This window comes from Amphiprion ocellaris, chromosome 10 (assembly GCF_022539595.1).
Source record: "Amphiprion ocellaris isolate individual 3 ecotype Okinawa chromosome 10, ASM2253959v1, whole genome shotgun sequence".
Lineage (NCBI taxonomy): Eukaryota > Metazoa > Chordata > Actinopteri > Pomacentridae > Amphiprion > Amphiprion ocellaris.
Window position 1 is genome coordinate 20,208,708 of NC_072775.1, and position 22,098 is coordinate 20,230,805.

A 22,098-nucleotide genomic window follows, 5' to 3' on the forward strand; every position below is an offset into this window, starting at 1 on the left:
TCCTCTGTGAAGTTTGCCAGGAAGAAGCCTTTGGAATCGATTGTTGGCCAGCTCCCACTGCAATTAGTACCTATGTGCTCTAATACTCCTGCAAACATCGCTGGCCTTCGTAAATAATTGGTTTACTTTCGTAGTGAAAATAAGTATTAGTCATTCATTATCATAAACCGGTGTAAACAAGACACTTAAAGGGAGCTGAAATGGTCTCAGGTCAGTTTGTTCAGTTCACCAAAAAGGAGTTCCTTTAATGTGTTAAAGAGAGCTCCTAACAGATGGCACACAAGGGAAACATTTCTGCAAGATGAACATTGATGTTTTATGTTTAGTGTGAACCAAATCTTTAAAATTCACTCTTTAAATATTCTTCAGTAATGGATTCATTAAGTTATCCTTGAGTTGCCCATAAATGTAATGACCTGCTCTTCACCTTTTAATGAGACTTCTTCCTCTAATGAGATGATGAACTGACTCTACACTCCATCCTCATTTCACTGTTAAATTCAAAAGGGTAAGCAGGTTAGTTTTGTAATAATCTGCATTAGAAAATCTTACTAGTTAACCAACAATACAAGCACTTTATTAAGTTTCTAGAGAGTGGATCTGTTAGTCCATATTGTTAAATATCCAACTGCTTATTCTAAAATTTGATGTTATTCTCTGTATAATGTCTGTTGAATTCATGTAATTGTTCATTTGAAAAGTGTAAACTGTTTATTTTTTTGTTCTCAGGGTTGTAAAATTTGTCTATTTATTGTGGTGTCCTGTCTGAAACTACACATTTTACAGATTTCTATTAAGCCTGTCTCTATTCCCATGGTACTCTGCTTTCTACCGGGGACTAGACCTGCATCAGTAGCTTTCTGCATGGTGTCTGCTTGCTTCTATACATAAGCAATAGTGTTGTTCTGACTGGACGTTTTGCACCAATACTGTCTCAGTGCACATTTGCATTCAAAAGCTTCTGTATTTTTTATTTTTTTTTGTTGTTGTTGTTTTTTATTTATTTTTGGAACATTTGTGTTGGATCCTGTCAGCTTGTCGTCCCCTTTTGTTGCGCTGGGCTTGCATTATGTTACACGCTGTAATCCTGCGCGCTGCTATACTGAGGGAAAACATGTGCTGTTTTGCTCTTTCAGCTTCAGTACCTCCCACCGCCTTGGGGAGACTGCAAATCTACTCCCATAGACTCTGAATACTTCTCCACATACAGCATCACTGCATGCCGCATTGACTGTGAAACCCGGTACCTGCTGGAGAACTGCAACTGCAGGATGGTTCACATGCCGGGTATGAAATCAGACCACCTTGACCTTTGAAAAACCTTCCACGTTCTTTTGCCATCATGTAGTATTTATGTAACTATTGATTTTCACTTATATGTTATTTCAAACAGGGACCTCCACAGTTTGCACACCTGAGCAGTACAAAGACTGTGCTGACCCGGCTTTAGGTGAGCCCTCCTCACACTTTATTGCACATAAATTATTCGTGTGATATTTTTGCAAGTGTTCCGCAGCAGCGCCATGAGCCTATTCCAGCCTTACGATGATACTTATGCAGCTTTAACTTGAAATTGCTTTAATCTCACATAACGCTGAAGCAAAAATAATAAAGTAAAATTATTGTTTTAAAATTCCATTACAAAGATTTGTGATGTGTCTACGCTTCACAGATATCAAATAAATCCCGCTGAGTTTTTTTTCCCTCCTCTTTCCTCCTCTGTGTTATGGCTTCAGTCATTATTTGCTTTCATGGAAAGTGAACGATGGCAGCGAATGTAGCTCTGGGATATTTTTAGCAGAAACTGAGAGCATCTGTATGCAGGTTTGTTTGGTTTCTTCATAGTGATCACAATATTTTTAAATGACTTTGATCATCCACAGACTTTTTGGTAGAGAAAGACAACGATTACTGTGTCTGTCAGACCCCCTGCAACATGACTCGCTATGGCAAGGAGCTGTCCATGGTTAAGATCCCCAGTAAGGCATCTGCTAAATATCTGGCTAAGAAATTCAACAAATCTGAGCAATATATTGGGTAAGTATTATTTAGTAATAGTCAGTAATGTAGATAATGGCCTCTTTTCTTTTCTTCTGATGATGGATGGATGTACTGTGGCATAGCATGACCTGAGTCTCCATCGTTCACCTTCAATGTAACAATAATGAAAGAGAGTTACACAGGAAATGTGAAATATCATATGCTGTAATGTCATATCACCGGAAGTGAAATCATGCTGGCTCTTGTCTGTCCCCCTTCCAGAGAAAATATATTGGTCTTGGACATCTTCTTTGAAGCTCTTAATTATGAGAAGATAGAGCAGAAGAAGGCCTATGAAATTGCAGGGCTTCTCGGTAAGGTTCTTGCAGTTTCATGTTCATTGTGACAGAAAAAAAGAGTGGTTGACCTCGGTATCAGCACTCTCAGCGGGCCCCCCGCCACACATTTCACATCATGTGTTCACGCTCGGTGCTTTGAGGTTCCCTCTTTGAACTTGTGAAACAGGCTGAGCACATTTTCATAATCTGATGCTCTTGCAAGGGCAGCCGGGTTGGGACTGATGAGAAGTTGGAGCTGGATGGACACTTTTGACAATTCTGCTCAGATTACTGAGAGAGATACAGAATTAGATGTGACAGCGTGGGGAATGGTTTCACGCACCATTGTTCAATTACTGTACCTGCCCATATCTGTTAATCTCTCTTTCTCTAGGTGACATTGGAGGTCAGATGGGACTGTTCATTGGAGCCAGTGTTCTAACAATACTGGAAATATTTGACTACCTATATGAGGTAAAATCATTGTCTTTTGATTGATAAAATATCATTTATTCACACTAAATTCATTTGTTCTTTTCATAGTGTATATAAAGGCAAGTGACTTTTGTTTTTAAACCATGTTGCAATAATTAATCACAGACATCTTTTCTATATACAGTATTGGAACTGTTTATGTTAATTATAAAAGAACTCAGATTTTGGGAAATGTCTTTCTGGCTTTCTTGCTGAAGGTCAGATATGAAGACTGATAGCACTCAGGGGGACAAGTGGAAATAACGAGTCTGGCTCTGTCTGAAAGTAACAGAGTCATCTACTGCCTGGAGTCTTGTTGTTACCGTGAGGTTGCAACACAAAACTGAATCAGGAGGTCATTGTGCTTCACTTGAAAATATTCTGTTGGGCTACCCCCCGTGAAACCCCAAATCATTGCTTTTGTTTTTTTTTTTCAGACTAAAGAAACTACATCTAACAATTTATTTAGTGAGTTTTAGAGGGTCTGGCAGGTAGATTTCATTGAAATAAATAAGCATATTATCGATCCTCTCAACTCAGCAAAAAAGCGAATAATTGCATTTCCCAAAATGTTGATGACCGTAAAATGCTCCACCTGTGAATGATTTTAACTGATGTTTTTTGCATTTAGGTGTTTAAGGATAAGGTTTTGGGTTACTTCATACGCAAGAAACGACCACAGCGTTGTCAGAGCGACAATCTGGTAATTTTTTTGTCTCTCTGAATGCATTTGACTGAATGAAATGTATGTGAAGTGTTAGATGAGCTCAGGAACAACAGCGACAACAACAACAAAATGTCTGCTCACACTTGAAATGCTTTTAATGAACAGCACCAGAGAGGAAGCAGAAGCATGCCACATTACATAACCATTAATTTTAATTTCCTATGCAGAAACTTTTTTTTTTCTGGAAAAACATAATGATTAATTATACATACACATAATTTTATTGCACCGTGTTAATGCATAATCAGTATATTGTTACACTCGGAGCATAACTTAATTATAAAGATGACAAAAATCTACAAAAGCTGCACAAATGGAATGCAGATGAGTATTGACAAAGAACAGGCTGACTGTAACCTCTTTTTCTAAGCTTTTTTTTTTTTAAAACTTGTTTTGCAATTTACTTTGCTTAAACACAAAAATCAGCGCATGGACAATTAGAAGTAGAGTGTCTGACCCGCTTTCATTGAACTTTTATTCATGTGTCATAAACTGCTCTTATTATCAGAGGTTATGGCCCTTGTCTCAGTTAATCCCACACACCAACCCACTTTTTCAGTATTTACACAAAATACAATAGCTTCTCTGTGTCACCCTCTTTAATGTAATCACTGTTCACTTAGAGCAGGAAGAGCTGATGTTTTACTTACTGCTTTACTTACTGCCTGGCAGCATGGTTAGAGGAAATTCACAGTGGACTCATGTGAGAGTAGAAGACTGAAAGTAGAACAAGATTAAGGGGTCTGGAGATTTTATTAACTTTTCATGATTAACTTATTTTTTTAATCATCAAAGCAATACAAGCAATTTATCTTTCTAATGAAAACTAGAGTAATGGAAAGCACTTCTACTGCCCTAAATCACAGCATTTTGTCGAGGCCAGTGGTTTAACACACTGCGTCCAGAGGTGACTCCACTCCCCCGGACTGTTATTTAAGCTTTATACAGGGCAGTTAAGAAATGATTTATATCAGAAATGCATCTTCTTAATATTAGCTATCAACAACTGTTGAGCTCTTACTGCTGAATAAAACATTTACTAAAAGATGGAAATGCTGCCTTTACTGGTTACGGTTGTAGAAACATTACTGTCGTCAAAATGCTCTTAAAAATACTGTTATTTTCAGTCAAATTTTGAATTTATGTGATTGATCACATTGTTCTTAATGCCATCCCTAAGTGTTCTGGTTTTTCACCCTCAGCTCTTGCCTGGCTGAAGTGTCACCAGCACATTTCTTCTCTGACAACAAATAAATAACTCCTAAAGAGAATCACACGGAAGTTGCTTGAGTCCATAGGAGTAGTATGTGTCAAGTGAACGCATGTAAAAAAAGTACAGCACTCAGAGAGCACAGTCCTCCGCCAAGGCTGCCCAGACGTATCATTTCTGACGGCTGAAATCTTGAAAAAATTTGCAGCAGAAATCACGGCAACATATAAGGTGGCCATTTAATATAGATGTACCCACAAACAAAATGACCTTGCGCTGAGCACAGACGTGTGTTATGCATGTGTACACTATGTATGGATACCGGACCGCATGACCTAAATATGTAGCGGGCAGCGGGAATCGATGGGACTCGGAAACAACCCTACAATTGAATCGATTGTCCTTTGTATCATTTCCGACGGATACATTCCGATAAGTCCGCAGCAGTGAATTTGTAGTAAGATCGCAATCATCTGATCGTCAGCAGGCAGCTGACATAGTGTTCACTTGTTGTCATAGTTACAGTGACGCCGTTCCGTGTTGCAATGATACAGAAATCTTTAACAAATCCATGGATCCAGACTATAAGCCGGATCACTGTCAAAATCTAATGAGGTGGTTCTTGTGTCATTTCTGACCTTCCCTGAAAATTTCACCCAAATCAGTCTGTTTTTGAGTAATGCTGCTAACAGACAAATGTACGCCGATCGTCACATAACTCTGCCGAGTTGCATTCACTTCACCCTCTACCTTTCCAAGTCTTCCGCGGCCTGCTGCTGAGAAACCATGCCCACATCATGATGCTGCCACCACCATGCTTTACAGTGGTTGTAATGACATGTAGTGTTTGGTTCCCACCAAACATAGCGTCTAGTCTTATTGTCAGAAAGTTACATCTTGGACTCCTCAGACCCAAGACCCTTCATCCAGAGTCTCTCACATGCCTTCTGGCGAACTCTAATCAACATTTAATATGACCTTTTTTCAACAGTGGTTTCCTCTTTGCACCTCTCCAAGAAAGCTTTGAGTGGTGACAAGGAAACTATTGCTATATGCAAGCTTTGACTCCTTCAGCGGAGTCATAGGTGTCTTGGTGGCCACCCTTTCTAGTCTTTTTTTGTACTGTCACTCAGTTTATGAAGACGGCCTGTTCTAGGCAGATTATCACATATCCCATATTCCTTCCTTTTCTTAATGTGGGTTTAACTTTACTCCAAGAGATATTCAGCGACTTGGAGAATTTCTTGTATTCATCCCTACTTGTGCTTTTTGTTAACCTTTTCACTGAGTTGCTTGGAGTGTTATTTTGTCTTCATTATATAGTTATAGCCAGGGGTAGCTTTCAGACAGAGGTGTCTTTATACTAAAATTACATCAGTCTCATTCACTTTACTCAAATGATCTCTCTTTCACTAATTGTTTGACTTCTCCCCAAATGGCTGCATCTGTGTTGAATTAGGTCAGTTACCCTAAAGGGGGTGAATACTTAAGCAGGCTTTCTTTTTTTTTTTTTTTTTTTTTTACATTTTATATTTCAATGTCGACATTACTTTGAAGAAATCTGTTTTTATTTTAATAGTAAGATTTTTTTCAAAACTAAAATGACTATGATTTAATGTTGTTTTTTGTTTTTCTTTTTTAAAAAAAGATATAAAAGGGGAAAACTTTACTTGCAAGGGGCTTGAATACTTTTTGTAATGACTGTATGTCCCAAGCAACAGATGTACAGTTCAAATCCTCGCTGGGGACCATTTACTGAAAGTCACTCCTCTACTTTTTCTCTGCCACATTTCTTGTCCCTCTCGCTACAGTTGAATTAGAATCCATTTTTTAATAGGATTGTCTAGCTGTCAAACTAACAACAATCACATTTCACAGACTATCCATTCAATGAAAATGGAACTCAACATCTAAATTTAAATGTTAGTCCAGTTCTTTGTCAATTCTTTGCTTTTTAACATGTAAGCATGACTTCAGCTAAATTCGAAGAAAAAAAACACTGATTCATCTCTGCAGGTCACTGTAGGGGTGGAATCATAAACAAAATGTAACGTGTCCTCTTTTCTGATACTGTTACAATAGTAATAAAAAGCATTTAGGCAGATTTTGCAAAGTGCAGACATTTTCTTTTGTCCCTGAGTTTATTTTATCAACCAGTTTGCATCCGGCTTTCTTAGAAGAATATTGGTAATGCAAGCTCTGTTATGTGCCGGACAGCATGCCAAAGAAGTTGTCCTAAAATTTTCTTTATACATGTGAATAGTTATGGGTTCGTGGCTGCATGACGGTGTGGTTCTTGCATGCTCCGTTGCATCGGGTTCAGAAATGGGTTTGGTAGCTGCTGTAGAAAAAAAGATTGAAATGATTTATTTATTCTCTTGTGCAGAAGTGGAGATCTATACAATATAAACTTAAGCCAACATGAAGGGTGTTATCACAGTCTGGTTCTAGCAGGGTCAGGAGAAAACAGTGGAAGAAGAAGCATTTATTTAGCGACCTGTTATTTACAGCATGTCATGCTTTTACATAGTGTGATATTTATTGTATTCTACTCCATTCATGTCATATGTTCACCTCCTTACAATAACCCATCTTCTCTACTTCGTTTCTCTCATGTCCAAAAACCGTTTTTCAACTAGTCCATGGTCATATCTCAACTCAAACAACCTAACAATGAAGTAATTTAATGATTTATTAGACTTTATTCTTCAGTGATCTTTAACACTGACTCTTATTAAGAAAAACCCTCCAATATCGTTTTTAATGTCGAATTTCCTTAAGTACTTTAACAATATCACTGAAGAGAAATCATTCTTTCTCAGTGTTCCCTCAGAAGTTGAACTGATAGCATTTACATTGTGTTTTATTTTCATTTCAGTCACCCTCACCCATCTTTCTTTTCATCATGTCTATTCCAGGAGTTTCCAGAGAACCCAACCAGCCCTGGTGTCACGCCTAATCATGCCCCCAGGTAGCACACCCCATTGATAATAGATGCTCCCTCCCATGCTGTCCCTCTCTTTCATACATACCTGCGACCATCTCATACATCATTTCCTCAGTTGTTACAAATGATTTGGTTGGCAGTCAGCAAAAGAGGGATGAGGGATGATTATCCAACTCCAGTGAGCATTTTAATATCTACCGCCATGTCAGGACAGGTTAGTTTGAGGTGTGTGTCTGTATTTATTGGCTTAGCAGAGGACATGAGTTGGTTGGATTCTCCAAATGCTTAAAGATTTTACTCTCTGCACTATGCAAAACTTGCTCCTTTCACTGAATAATGATGCTTTTTTTCCCCCATAGGGTAAAGCGCAGAACTCCCGTGAAAACAGATTACATATTTATCGAACTGTATGAAAAGCTGAACCACATGAGATGTATTTGTTTCCCTGCAGCACAGAGGTCCATTTAGAGGCAATGCATTTGAGGCTCGTGCCAGATAACATCACTAGATGCATTACTTTGTGATGTTATCGCAGGTCTGCATGCAGTGAGTTTGCACAAAATATAAACGTTCTTTGTCTGCTGGAATAGCCATTTTTGCCACTGGGACCTCCAGTGTTATCCACATATCAGCAGTTATCTCCTCAATAAACACCTTTGCACATAGAGGGAAATGCAGACATGTGGATGTTTCAACTTCCATAGCTACAACAACTTCACATGCTAGTGTAAAAACAGGACTAAAAATATGCTGTTTTCTTTCTCTTCTCCCTCCTTTCATTCATCTTACCCCACCGCCCCCTGATTTCTCTACTCACTACCTGTGAAACATATGCAATGTGGCTGATCTCGGGAACCCCAAATCTGTTGTGTTCATTACCTCATCATTGTCTACATATGTTTCTGTCATTCATCGTCCTCAATTAAAAAAAAACATCCTCGTTTCTGAGGCAATAACGGTCATCTCCCTCATTTTTTTCTGTTTTTGCTCAATTTCTCCTCAACACATGATCTTTTCCCCCCACATGATCTCTCTCATTTTACCTGTGGCTCTTTTTTTTCCCCTCCGTCATCATCATCACTCCCCACATCGCTCCTCCCTTAACCCGGTTGAACTCGTCTCCCCTCCTTCCCTCCCTTCTCTTTTGCAGAGCACCTGTGACACCCTCCGGAGTCACTCGGACAGTCTCGGATTCACGCCGAACATGTTACCTCGTCACCCGACTTTAGGCAACTTCGAGGAGTTTGCTTGTTGACAACATAAAGTAGGGGTTGGAGTGGGGTGGCACATCTGGGAACTTGACAGTAAACTGTGAAATAATTTATGTATTTAACAGAAAAAGGGTTGAGTGTATACTCAAAAATGCATAGTACAGTTTATCATTGCCTGAATAGAAATAGAATACTATCATCAGACAAAAAAAGAGATCACTTCCAAAACAGAACTCAGGTTTAACTGCCATGTCGAGGCATCAATGTTAATTTATTCATGTTTCATTTTGTTGACTTGTTTTATGTTATCCAGTCACTTTAGAGTATACAATCAGTGAAGCTAAATGTGTCCAAAAAAGGGATTCTGACTTGTGTTGAGATGAGTTATACGTAATACTGCTGTGTTAGTTTTGCTGTACATCAATCAATTGCAAAAAAAAAAAACAAAAAAAAGTGGATTGGTATGTGTAGCAGCGTTTATTATCAGTGTCTGGCATCTAACCAATGCTGTATTGAGTGACCTTATATTATACATGTCACTAGTTTTAACAGAAGAGCCTTTTTAGAAATCGGCTCTACTTTATTGAGCTGATTGTTGGTTAAAAGAGCTACTCAGACCTGAATCTAAACACTAGACTAGTGTTTCATGTTGCCTTTTGCTACTATGAGGCTTTAAACTGTCTCATGAATTAGATGACTGTGCTTCAATTTTACAAAAACAGAGGAGGAACTTGATTATTTGTACATATGCAAGTATTAGATGTAGTTTCCCATGGATCGTGGGATGACTGAGACTGCTGGAGTTGACATTTTTGTGACTTTAGGTATTTTTTTTATGTGCAGTAAGAGTCAGAGAAGAGAGTTGAGAGGCCAAAAAGGCAGCTGATTGTATGTTTATATAGCTGACGTTCAATTTTCATTACCCATTTTTAGATAGTGTTGCTGTGCTGACGGCCACAAAAAAACCTGCTAGTATTCAGCCAGCTGTAAAAGTTGGCCCTTATTTCCATGAAATTCATTTCAACAGGAATATTTCAAATTTCCTTTGCCTTTCTCAATAATTTTTCATCACAGTGTCTTAAAGGTATTCATCAGCACAATCCCATGTGATAGTAATCTATTCTCTATTGAACATAAGAGTTTCAAAGGCTTGCTGGTGACATTCCTAAACTTGACAGAAATTTGTAAATACCCACAATCAAATGCCATGAAGAAATTCTACACTGCTCATGTGAAACATTTGTCAGACATATATATGAATATAGATATACAGTACATAGATTTAAAAATAAAGGGTGTTTCTTCATCTGTTCTTACACCAGAAGGAATTTGCACTTTCTATCTGGGTGGACCGTAAGTGTCTTTGAGTTTCTGGTGATGACAACATGACTGACAACTGAATAGATCTTATTAGGTACAAGAGAATTTGCCTCAAAACATCCAAACCACCTCAGCCCCATTCAGTTCGGTTGATTTCTATTAGAAATGCATTGTACAATTTTACCACTGTATCCTATTATTATTATTATTATTATATCATTATTATTACAGAATATGTAATAAGTCACAAATAACAGTTTGTGATGTATAAATGATCAAGTATAATAAACTCTATATTTACCCATCTAACCCACGTACACAACTTTTCTTCTAATCTTCGTGTCAGTCTACTTCCTCTCTTGTTAACGTTCACTCTGTGTTACTTAAATCCTTGACACTACAGTTATGGACTATAAATACTTTACTGGAAATTCAGAGGACTTTTATTCATTTTATTTCTTTTTATGTGAAACTTACAAGTATAACGCCAGTCAAGTAAGTGGTGTTCATAACACTGTAGCTTTATTACTCTGTTGTCTGTGTATTAGATGACTGTTGATGTGAAGCACAAACCCTTGGAGATCAGCCATCACTCGAAAGCCAATGACCGGACGTCTATGGTTGTGACTACCTTTTGTGGCTCTAGTTTTAACTACACACACTGTTACGCATTAGTGTGCTCACAGCTCCAGCATTATCAGGAATTGAGAGTGTAATCCAAGCGGAGCCAGAGACCACCTCGTGGAGAGACTTTATCCAAATGGAAATTTTACCTTTCAGGAAAGACAAAGGTAAATCAGTGGCATTGTGTCGAGAGCAATAAATGCACTGAATCAAATACCACTGTAATCAAATTGACACAAAAAATATATATATTTGATTTGGGATTCCCATTTTCAATTAACGACCTATCCAACAGCTGGAATGGATGTAGATAAATAACAGCTGCCAACTGCAGCTATGGTGTATGATATAATTGTATAATAACTGTTATCAGCTAAATAAGAGACACAAATGCCAATTCATGATACACAATGATGCTACTCTGATGATGCTGCATTGCCCTGATGATTTTGAGTGTCATGTTGTTGGGTTGAAAAGCAGAAAAACGACCCAACTTGACCGCAAACTGTGGAGATATGTCGGCTTTGTGAAAGTGTCCCGGGTCTTTACCTCTCTCTCCCCACCCCCTGCCTTACTACCAGTCAAAGAACAGCAGAGTGTATCTGAGCTGGCAGAAACTATTAGGCTACTGAACTATTTATGCTAATTAAGTAGTCCTTAATTGATATTTACCGCATAGTTATGGCCAGGTTTTAAAAAACTATTCTATATATTTCTGTCAACCAACACTTGGATTTGAACTATTTTATTCTAATCGTTTACAGCACCCATTTTCTTCCTTGCATGACCATTGTGTATCCCTATTATCTCTGGTCTATTAATGTAATATTAGCTCTGCTATTCACTTTGTATTGTCCAAAGTGTATTTATGGAGTCAGATGAATCAAAAAGTTGTTCTCCACATCCAGTGGTACAATGTCCTGGATCTTTACAACAAAAATCCTCCTCTAACCAGGCTTGGGATCATGCACTGCACAACGAAAGAATGATAAGCTAATGCTAAAACTGCAACATCGTCTTAACAGTTTCTGAGAATTGATGAAACACAGCGAGGCTTGAAGTGAAACTGCAATGTGCCTTTAAGACTAGTTCTTACAGGTTCTTACATCAAGATTTTCCTGCACACACACACACACACACACACATACACACACACACACACTCACACATCTGGAGAACTGGAGTTGCTTCATCTGGCTCTACATGCTCTATGTGCAATTTATTGTAGATATGTGATTTTAACTCTGAACTGTACATTAAATAGTTAATACACACTTAACTATGTGTAACGTAGTCAGTGTTGAATCAAACAAGATGTTTACTCACAGACCAAACTTCATCCATTTAAAGGCAGCAAACAGTTTAATCAAACCTGGCAAACTTTACAGTGATGTTGGATTAAAAGTCAAGCACGGTTACTGGAGTCACTGATCACAGCTAGAGATTAAAAGTTCATTCTTGATCTGAGTAACAATAGCTGACTAAATAAGTCTCACCATTCAGAAGCAGTTCAAAAGGGTTACTTATTCTTCCCTTAAAGGAATCCTGTTGAGTTTTTGACAGTAGTTATATTGAGCAATGTTTCTATGTTGTTTGAATGGGGGAGTAACATTTCTATTCAGTTGAGACAATAATAGTTCCATTTTTCAGTTGTACTAGAGAAGTCATGCACTGCAAGCCACTTTATGTTATTCAACATTTTGATTTCTCAAACACACAAAAACACAGGAGTAGTGTATTACTCATTGCTGCTCCAGATTTCTATTATTCTGTCAGATTTTCTGTTGGACTGATCAATAGTAAGAGGAAGTGAAGCAGACTGCAAACATGGATGTAAACAATCTATGAACTCAAATCATTTAAATTCTGCATATCTTTATATCACCATATCATATCTTTAAGACACCACAACCAAAAAGTTGTGAATTAGTTAAAAGGTAGCTAGACAAATAAAAATAATGTTTATGTGTATTCAGTGTTCACACTTCAGTGTTGCACAATGCATTTTGGTCAGTAGTGCTGAGTGTTACCAACTTCTAATATTCATACACTACTGTTCAAAAGTTTGGGGTCACCCAGACAATTTCATGTTTTCCATGAAAACTCTTATTCATGTGCTAACATAATTGTACAATGGTTTTCTAATCATCAATTAGCCTTTCAACACCATTAGCTAACACAGTGTAACATTAGAACACAGGAGTGATGGTTGCTGGAAATGTTCCTCTGTACATCTATGTAGATATTCCATTAAAAATCAGCCGTTTCCAGCTAGAATAGTCATTTACCACATAAACAATGTCTAGACTGTATTTCTGATTAATGCTGTCTTCATTGAAAAATAAGCTTTTTTTTTTCAAAAGTAAAGGCATTTTTAAGTGACCCCAAGCTTTTGAACAGTAGTGTATGTGCAGTTCATCTTAAAGAAACCACACCATCACATGTAGATCATTGCAAGTAATTCCTGTATTTAAATCTTTTTAGAGGTACACAATCAGCAAACAAGTGTCATTAATGATGCAGAATCCCAAATGTTCTGTTAGTGTATATTGCATTATTGTATTACTATTGTGTAACATTTTATTCTAAATGTTTAGGGTGGGGTTTCATCCATTACAACATCCATAGTTATTTGCCTTGAAAATGCAGTCGAGTTGAACTTCAATGTAGCGTAAAACATTTATAATGCTTGTAAAAGTACCCACTACATAACTGTTCAGTTATGTAGTGCATGTGTTTAGTTATGTTTTGCCACTGATTGTAATGGAATTGCAGATGTTGAAATTTAAACTATGTCCATGTCTCCTCATCTAACGTGGCTCCTGCTGTGGGCTGGTTTGTTAATTACAGAGTATAAAATAAACAATGCAAAGATCCGTTTCTAATATACTATAAAGATCCAGATGACTGAATAAGCAAGCTACAAATTATTTTTAAAGAAAACATGTATTTATGTTGACTTTACTGAATACTGAGTCTTATTATTGGAAATATACACAATCACAACAGTTGTCCCAATTTCTACTGGCAAAAGCAAAGATACCAGCCAAAGTGCAAAATCCACTCGTCGCTCAAATGAAAACTTAAGCTATAGAAAGTCCTGTCATCGCAACAGGACAATGAACTTCTAAGAGCAAATGCTTTTGTGTTTTTTTCAATATAACTTAATCCACACACAACCTTCAAACATTTTAAATCCTAAAAAGAGGCCACTAAATACCTTAGATCTGAGTTTACTTAAATCATTCAAAAAGAGAGTTTCTGTACCAAATGAAGTTGTGCTACAGTTTTTAAAAATGCAAAAAAAAAAAAAAAAGACAGAGAGCAGACATTCCATCATTAATAAATACATGCATCCATTACATTTTGTCTTACATAAGCAAAATGAAAATAAATCCTTCACTATCTAAACAGCTACTTCAAACACAGCTCATTATGTTGGCATTTTATGGGATAAGTAGCACTGTAACAATCCGGAGCAAAATAACACTGCCAGCTGTTAACCATGTTAATAGAATGAGTAACCAAAATGGAAACAGCAAATGGTGCAAAACAATCATATGAAAATACAGATTATCAGTGGATTATTTGGATTTTTTTCTCTAACTATTACAAAAGCATTTTAGAAAAGCAAAAAAGTCATTAGTATAATAATGATAAAGATGTCAAAAAATAGTGATGTGTCACTAATGGTCCACTAGTCATTAACACACACTATATATATATATATATATATATATATATATATATATGTATATATGTATATATGTATATATATATATGTATATATGTATATGTATATATGTATATATGTATATATGTATATATATATATATATATATATATATATATATATATATATATATATATATATATATATATATATATATTGGCCCATTTATTGATAACCGGCTATAATCCTGGCTGTCAGTGTTCAACATATTCAATAATATTGATAACTAAACAATTTAAAATAAAACTATCAGTTACAAAGTGCACAAAAGACAAATACAAAATGGGAAATAAAAAGCCTGAGAAAAAGAAAATGATAAATTATCTTCCCATGCTATTTTACAATCTTGTAATAGGTAGTGGGACAGAGAGTCGGCATGTGAAACATCCGAAATAGCAGAAGTGTGTAGTCTAAGTAGTAAAATCTGGTCTGTAATTGCCTCGGGACTTTTTGCTGTTTCCAGGAAATAAGTTTGTCATTTGACACAAATCCCAGGAAAAATAGGAACACTATTTGTTTGGTACATTTCCCATGACTAAACTGTGATCAACACTTAGCATAACCTAAAGACAGATAATGTGAATTTGTGCAAGATAAAATATAATTAAATTTTGTATGTAAATAAAGCAAAAGGCAATTCCCTTTTTCCTGTGATTAGTACCAAATGACATAATTATATGTAGGAAACCTTCAAAAGAAATTTACTTGTGTTCCAAAAATATCATAAATGAGGGGGGAAAGTTTACTTAAACCTTTGCAATTTTCAAATGAAGCGCTCACTTGTGACTCTAAACTGGCAGATCAATTTATGAGGAATCTGTGGATAACTACTATGTATGTGTGAATATCAACTTATCAAAGTTCTCAGTAACTGTGTTTATGACGGCTATTAGGTAACAACAAAAGGCGGAAGAGAAAAGTCAAACATATTTTTATATATTGAATTTAGAAACAGTGCCATAATTACGTGTTTGCCCCAATTCCTCAATAACTACATAAAAGTGATTCCCATCAAAAGTGTTTCTATATGCTTTGTGTTGATTGATCGATATGTCATCATATTTCCCGTTTTTGTTTCCACAAATGATAAGACTTGTAAAAACGGATTCTAGTGGGTAAAACTGCTCTGCAAAATACATCAAAACAAGAACACAATTTTAGAAAGGCTGTCTGAGAAAGTGGTATATTACGTATTTTAGGTATTCAACATTAATCCACCAAATGAGATTACCACAGATTCGTAGAGCGTGTCTCCTTCATGATAAACTGTTTAAAAGTCAGAAATAAACCTGAACATGTTTATTTGATTATTTTTGGAGCAGAGGGGCTTTTTGTTAAAAAAACCATTTCCACAGGTAGAAAATTTATTCAATACACCCTCCTGAGTTTGTGCTAATTAACTGGGAGGCATGGATGTACCAAATTAAACAGGCTTTCAGCTGAAAAGAACCAAAAACCTTGCAGAGCCACGAGGGCTTTGTTCCACACAGAGGCACAACAGAATGAACTGCAGGGGAGTGTTTGAAAGCCAGTGAGGGATTTGCCTTGTTGGGACTGGTCCTAATGACTCAACAGAGTGAAGGATGATTGATTTTGGTGGCTGAAGTTCAGTGAGAGGCAATTTTGCATTTATGGTGGGCAGAAATCAGCAAAGTAAGGGTGCTGCAAGGCCTCTTCTGCAGAGATCCTCTGGACAGGATTACATTTCAACAGGTTCTGAGTGAACACAAAACAAACACTTTAACAAGTGAACAGCAACATCATAGTTCTTGCAGGCAAAACTAGATTTTAGTATTAACTGATGTGCATCATTCTACTGTTGGTTCTGTGATATTTGCCCAAACAATGCTAAAAACAGGTCTTTGAGCACAGGTGTAAACAAGAAAAGCACTCAGAGCACAGTACTCCACCAAGGCTGCTCATTTTAGACAGATGAAATCTTTAATGAAAAATTACATTGCGGTGAGCACAAGCGCGTGTTGTGCATGTGTATGTTGTGTACGGATACCGAAACGCTTGACCTAAATATGTAGCGGGCAGTGGGAATTGATGGGACTCAGAAACACCCTCAAAATTTAATCAGTTGTGTCTTGTATCATTTCCGATGGATAAGTCCCGGTAAGTCCATGGCGGTGGATTTGTAGTAGGATCACAATCATGTGATCGTCAGCAGGCAGCTGATGTAGTGTTCACTTGTCATAGTAACAGTGACGCCGTGCCGCTATCTAGCAATGATACAGAGATCTTTAACAAATCCATGGATCCAGACTATAAGCTGCATCACTGCCAAAATCTAATGAGGCGGTCCTTGTGTCATTTCTGACCTTCTCTGAAAATTTCATCCAAATCAGTCCATTTTTGAGTAATGCTGCTAACAGACAAATGTACGCCGATCGTCACATAACTCTGCCGAGTTGCTTGGCGGAGTGAAAAAAATCTTTCAGTTTTGTTTTACATCAGTGCACACATAAGTAGAAAGGCAGAAATCGCAACAGACAAACTTTTTTAAGGAGAAAAAACAGCTAGACAAGTTCAAAATCAAAGTACCTGAAGTAGATCCCGTCCCGTGCTACTTAGTTTGGGGACCACATTCACCAGTGAGGTGGTGGCTGGATACATGGGATATGGCTGGAGGAAGACATGAAGAATAGTTCAGTTGAAGACTGCAGTAAAACTCCATCCACTGTGGGTTTTACTAAAAAGAAATTGACATCAATAAATTTACCTTGTAATCTGGGAGTTTTGTCATTGTCTGCCACTGTTCTTCAGTTGGTGTACCCAACAATGTACCAAGTGGTTAAAGAAAAACCTTTTAAAAACTTACTGTTCATAAATAATTGATTTGCATAGATCAGTAGTTGTGCCTGAACAAAGCTTGATGGATTCGGAGGCACACAAAGCAAACTGTATGAACTGGAACACACGTAGACAACTAAGGGAAAAAAAAGATATCTGAAGATTCTTTTCAACTGGTCATCCACATCATTGCCGGGGAATAAAGGCCTTCCCGCATTAGCCAGCTCTAGAATAGGGATGAAAACAAAGTAAATTACAACTAAGTATTGGTGGTTATGGTTTGGCATCACCTACATGTGACACATTTTTTCACATTTACAAATTCAATTTAATCTTAAAGAAAGCAAAAACAAAAAAAGAAGTACTATACATAAAACTGCGACATAACACATGATATTAACACAAACAACAAGTTATTTCCATACTGTAGTGTGCTGGGCCTGCTGCATTATACAAACTGAATTTTTACGAAGAAATTTTCATCCCTGCCATTTGATTTAACAAAAAGCTTAAGCAGATCTTTTTAAAAACTGTAACAGATTCCAAAGATCTAACATCAACTGATAAACTGTTGCAAATGTTAGGACCCATTCAGTGAAAAGACTTAATAGAAACAGCATCTCTGAATGTTGACTCTGCTAACCACTATCACTATGCGGTTTTCTAAAATTCTCAAACACCTGAAACTAGTTTGGTACCTGGTTATTTAGACTTTTAAACATATACACTACCGTTCAAACGTTTGGGGTAACTTAGAAATGTCCTTATTTTTGAAAGAAAAGCAATGAAGATAATATTAAACGAATTAGAAATACAGTCTAGACATTGTTAATGTGGTAAATGACTATTCTAGCTGGAAACAGCTGATTTTTAATGGAATATCTACATAGGGGTACAGAGGAACATTTGCAGCAACCATCACTCCTGTGTTCTAATGCTACATTTTCTTAGCTAATGGTGTTGAAAGGCTCATTGGTGATTAGAAAACCCTTGTGCAATTATGTTAGCACATGAATAAAAGTGTGAGTTTTCATGGAAAACATTAAATTGTCTGGGTGACCCCAAACTTTTGAACAGTAGTGTAGTAGTAGACCTTGCTAGCAACGTTTAACATCTATAGTGATTCATATTGCTCTATACTTCAAATAAATTGTGAATTTTCATTATTCACTCTAACTGTATCCCACTCTAGTCACAGAACACAGTTATAAAGACAAGACTGGTTTAATTTATAGCCTTATATGTGTTATTAATCACAAACAAACCTGCAAATATGCAGCCTGCAGACCACATGTCGATAGAGGTAGAATAAAGTTTAGCACCAAACAGCACATCTGGAGGCCGGTACCACAATGTCACTACCTAGATACATAACACAATAAAACAGAACAATTACGGCAATTACAATAATTACACAGCCTACCTAATGTCAAAACATACATTCACACATTCTATAATGACGGTTTTCTGAAGTGGATGTCATTTTGTAAGACCTAGATGTAGCAGTATTGTCACGACTACTGAATTGTGAATCTCGCATCTGTTTCCGCTGCAGCTTCTTAGCATTTTACCAAGCTGCTGCCTTGTCGGGTAGTTGCACATTTTTGCCAATTTCTTCTGAAAATATGTCAACTCGAGCGCACTGTGCCCTGGGAAAATGAAATGCGATTGCAGAAAAGTTGAATTTCCCAGTGAGAGTGTGTGGGCTGGCAGCAAGCAGCTGGAAGTGAAGTGTTTCAGCTTTCGAAGTTCAGAAGTTCAATTCGGTGTTAAATGTTAATTGCGACCACCTGCTACAGAACCACTAGTTACTTTTCATTAGACATTTTTACCAAGAAAAACTGCATTTTGTAAGCCAAGTAAACTGAAAACATCATATTGTTATATAAAAAAAAAAAAAAACAAAAAAAAAAAACACTGTACAGCACTGTTGAGTTTTTTAATGCCTTCAAACTTAAGAAAAAAAAAAACTCAACACATCTTACAGTGCTTTGGTTCAAACCACCCACTTGTGGGTTATGGGAAATTTCTATATTCAGTAAATAGTTTAAAGAGTATAAATATGTACAGAACTCCTGCACCTTTCTTGCATAAAAAGCAGCCTCGTGAATTTTTAGGACTCCGACTCTTCTGGCTTTAGTATAGATTAGCTGAAAAATAACAGTTCCCATACTATCTGAATGCAATGTGAAATAACTATAGGGTCGTTCAGTTCTGCTTGAGGAAACAACATCCTGAAATGAAGTAACATTTTAAAATGCCCCAACTTCAAACCAGTACCAGTCGGCAGTAACTTCAGATCAGTACTGTCACCCTGTGTTGACCTTCCTGACTCCCATGAGATTTTGCTTGCTGGGCCCATAAGTCAGCCAACCAGAACCACTAAACTTCACTTCTCTGATAATATCTGCAACATCAAAAAACTAACCAGGCTTGCTGCTGTGTGCTCCACTGTATTCCATCATTAATTTAACAGATTTATTTCAGGATATAAAGAGAGTCCGTCAACAAGCCACGCACAATGAAACTACAAGAAAGGATGTTTTAATAGCCTGAAAAACATTTGGGATTTAGTAAGGGACCACATATTTTTGTCAATGTTTGCTTGTCAGATATTAATACTGTGCTACATTTCGACTCCACTTTATATTTAGATATGGATTTTTAGGTCATGTCATCCAGTCCTGAAACAGAAAGCTTTTTTTTTTGTTTTATAACTGAGAAAATATGTTTAGGCATCAGATTGTGGACTGTTTATCTTGGATACACGTATTTCCTTAAAAGCTTGATTTAAAGTCTTTTCATACAATCAATTTCAGTTTTCAGTTTTACACTGATCATACAATTTTTAGCTGGAAGCAGTCAGTTAAAAATGCCTGCTGTGTGATAATGCACAACCTACCTCTGCTGAGTAACACCTCACAGGAATGCCAAAAGCTCGAGCCAACCCAAAGTCAGCCAGCTTTAACTCTCCGTTCTACAGACAGAGAAACAAATTACAAAATCTTTTAGGGTGATATCAGTACAAAATAATATGCTATAAAGCTCTGCCGTTCATCAGATTCAGCATGTTACACAATTTGCTACTAAAAAGTGTTTTTTGTTAGCTTGCATGGAATGCCCCAAAGTGAACCGTGAAGACCTAACAGTCACTTTACCTTCCCTTTAGTTTCTCCTTTATAGAAATAACACAGACAGAGTCAAATGATTTGCTCGCACAGTAGTGAATGTTTACCAGCTGTGAAGTCAAAGTCCAAATGCACCTAAACACTCACTCTGTTGATGAGGAGATTCTGCGGCTTCAGATCTCTATGAAGAACGTTTCGACTGTGACAGAAAGCAAGGCCTTTCAACAGCTGGTACATGAACGACTGCGGAAAGGAAACAAGAATAGAAACAGAACAGTATCTAAGGAGTTAATTCCAAGTTTCAAAAGGTGTAACTGATCTACTTATGACAATCAAAGACTGCCAAAATATTTATATACTGTATGGTTTTAAGCGGGCATGCTGTTTGTGGTTAAACTCTCATCATGGATTTTTCAGGATGTTTATCCCTCACCTTCACAGTTTCAGGATCTAGATCCCCATTGCAGCTGTCAAAATACTTCTTCAAATCCTGCAGTGGTTAAGAAACACACATTAGCCTTAGAAGGTACATATTAACACACCTTAGGTTTGGGATGACTCTCTGACCTGATCACAGTATTCAAAAACCAAGGTTAACTTCTTGTCACTGTGCAAAACATCGTGTAGTCTGGAGAAAGCAGAACAGCAGTAAGTTGATGCTTATTGACATCAGGAATAAATGCAGAGTGGTTGGTCATTAACTCATTTGTGCATATGTATCTCACAAGTTAAATTCAGTTTGGGCAGCAGGCTTACCTGACTATGTTTTTATGCTTTAGTTCCTTCAGAAGACAGATTTCCCTCAGAGCAGAACTTGGGACTCCCTGAAAGAGATGAAAGCCAGTCTGATTTTGCACTAACCTGCTGCTAACCAGTTGCTAGCAAACACTGGAGCTGTCAGTGTATATGGAACAAACCTCATCATCGTCGTCCAACCTGACCCTTTTCAAAGCCACAATTTCGTGGGTTTCTCTGTTTTTAGCCTTGAACACGGTCCCATAAGTCCCTACAAAACAGATAATGTTCGGCTAAATCACAGTTAACGTTCCGATGAATGGGATAGCAGCGGTAGGAGGTCCTAGTATTAGCTTAGCTATCGCACTTGCTAGCGTTAATATCGTCCAAACTGGCGGACAGATACATATTGCCATTAACTTAAACTAGTGTAGATAAAAGCTGTACAGAGTCATCTGTATATGATTAACAGTGTGACTAGTTACCGCAGACAGAAAGTGTACAGTCGAGCTAACGTTAGCTAGCCCAACATCAACATGAATGCTAGGTTAGCATGCTAGGCTAGCTGATATTAACTTTCTAAAAAACGTATGAAACTTACCCTCTCCGATTTTTTCAAGCTTTTCATATTTCTGCATGTTTGGCCAGTGAAGCCAGCCTTGAACAAGCTAGCTAAGCAAGGACTGACAAAGCCCCCAAATTGACGTTAGCTTTAAGTCAGTCTGCACTTGCTTCTGCTGTTCGGTTTGCAGTCAAGATAGTCTTGTTGGTCCTCTAGAGGCTGAAAGATGAAGTGCAGCTCTGGTGAAACACTGACAATGGTCGCAGGATGCAGCAACATCTTCTTCTAATAGAATGTCATGTTATTTGCAGAT

The 22,098-nt window shown here is 37.2% G+C and overlaps 2 protein-coding genes across 7 annotated transcripts in view; one reads left to right on the forward strand and one right to left on the reverse strand.

The window, feature by feature from the left end:
* asic1c (acid-sensing (proton-gated) ion channel 1c) overlaps positions 1-12,110 on the forward strand; it is a 118,603-nt gene extending 106,493 nt beyond the window's left edge. For 4 of the 6 annotated variants that reach the window (XM_023270360.3, XM_023270359.3, XM_035948242.2 and 1 more), the window contains exons 4-11: positions 1,137-1,287; positions 1,394-1,450; positions 1,884-2,037; positions 2,263-2,354; positions 2,713-2,792; positions 3,424-3,495; positions 7,648-7,700; positions 8,827-10,516. In XM_023270360.3, coding sequence (XP_023126128.1) covers positions 1,137-1,287; positions 1,394-1,450; positions 1,884-2,037; positions 2,263-2,354; positions 2,713-2,792; positions 3,424-3,495; positions 7,648-7,700; positions 8,827-8,905 — 738 coding nt within the window. In that variant the 3' untranslated portion in view covers positions 8,906-10,516. Of the gene's footprint in view, positions 1-1,136; positions 1,288-1,393; positions 1,451-1,883; positions 2,038-2,262; positions 2,355-2,712; positions 2,793-3,423; positions 3,496-7,647; positions 7,701-8,826 lie in introns of all 6 variants that reach the window. The other 2 variants (XM_035948241.2, XM_023270358.3) reach the window with 2 other exon arrangements.
* Positions 12,111-15,473: 3,363 nt separating this feature from the next.
* cdk5 (cyclin-dependent kinase 5) lies at positions 15,474-21,991 on the reverse strand. The gene is made up of 12 exons (XM_055014881.1): positions 21,825-21,991; positions 21,406-21,494; positions 21,245-21,312; positions 21,056-21,116; positions 20,922-20,978; positions 20,636-20,731; positions 20,259-20,337; positions 18,626-18,718; positions 17,515-17,586; positions 17,290-17,348; positions 17,112-17,192; positions 15,474-16,280 (listed from the first exon to the last, which is right to left on the reverse strand). Exons 1-12 carry the CDS (start codon positions 21,859-21,861, stop codon positions 16,194-16,196), a joined length of 879 nt encoding a protein of 292 aa, XP_054870856.1. The 5' UTR covers positions 21,862-21,991; the 3' UTR covers positions 15,474-16,193.
* Positions 21,992-22,098: the final 107 nt, after the last annotated feature.

Excerpts from the sequence above, each read along its gene's own strand:
- cdk5 (XM_055014881.1), bottom strand. The coding sequence starts at position 21,861 with ATGCAGAAATATGAAAAGCTTGAAAAAATCGGAGAGG. Across the intron at positions 17,587-18,625 it reads TGCAGGCTGCATATTTGCAG|AGCTGGCTAATGCGGGAAGG; the intron begins GTTTGTTTGTGA and ends TCCCTATTCTAG. Across the intron at positions 17,349-17,514 it reads GTTGAAAAGAATCTTCAGAT|TGTTGGGTACACCAACTGAA; the intron begins ATCTTTTTTTTC and ends CACTTGGTACAT.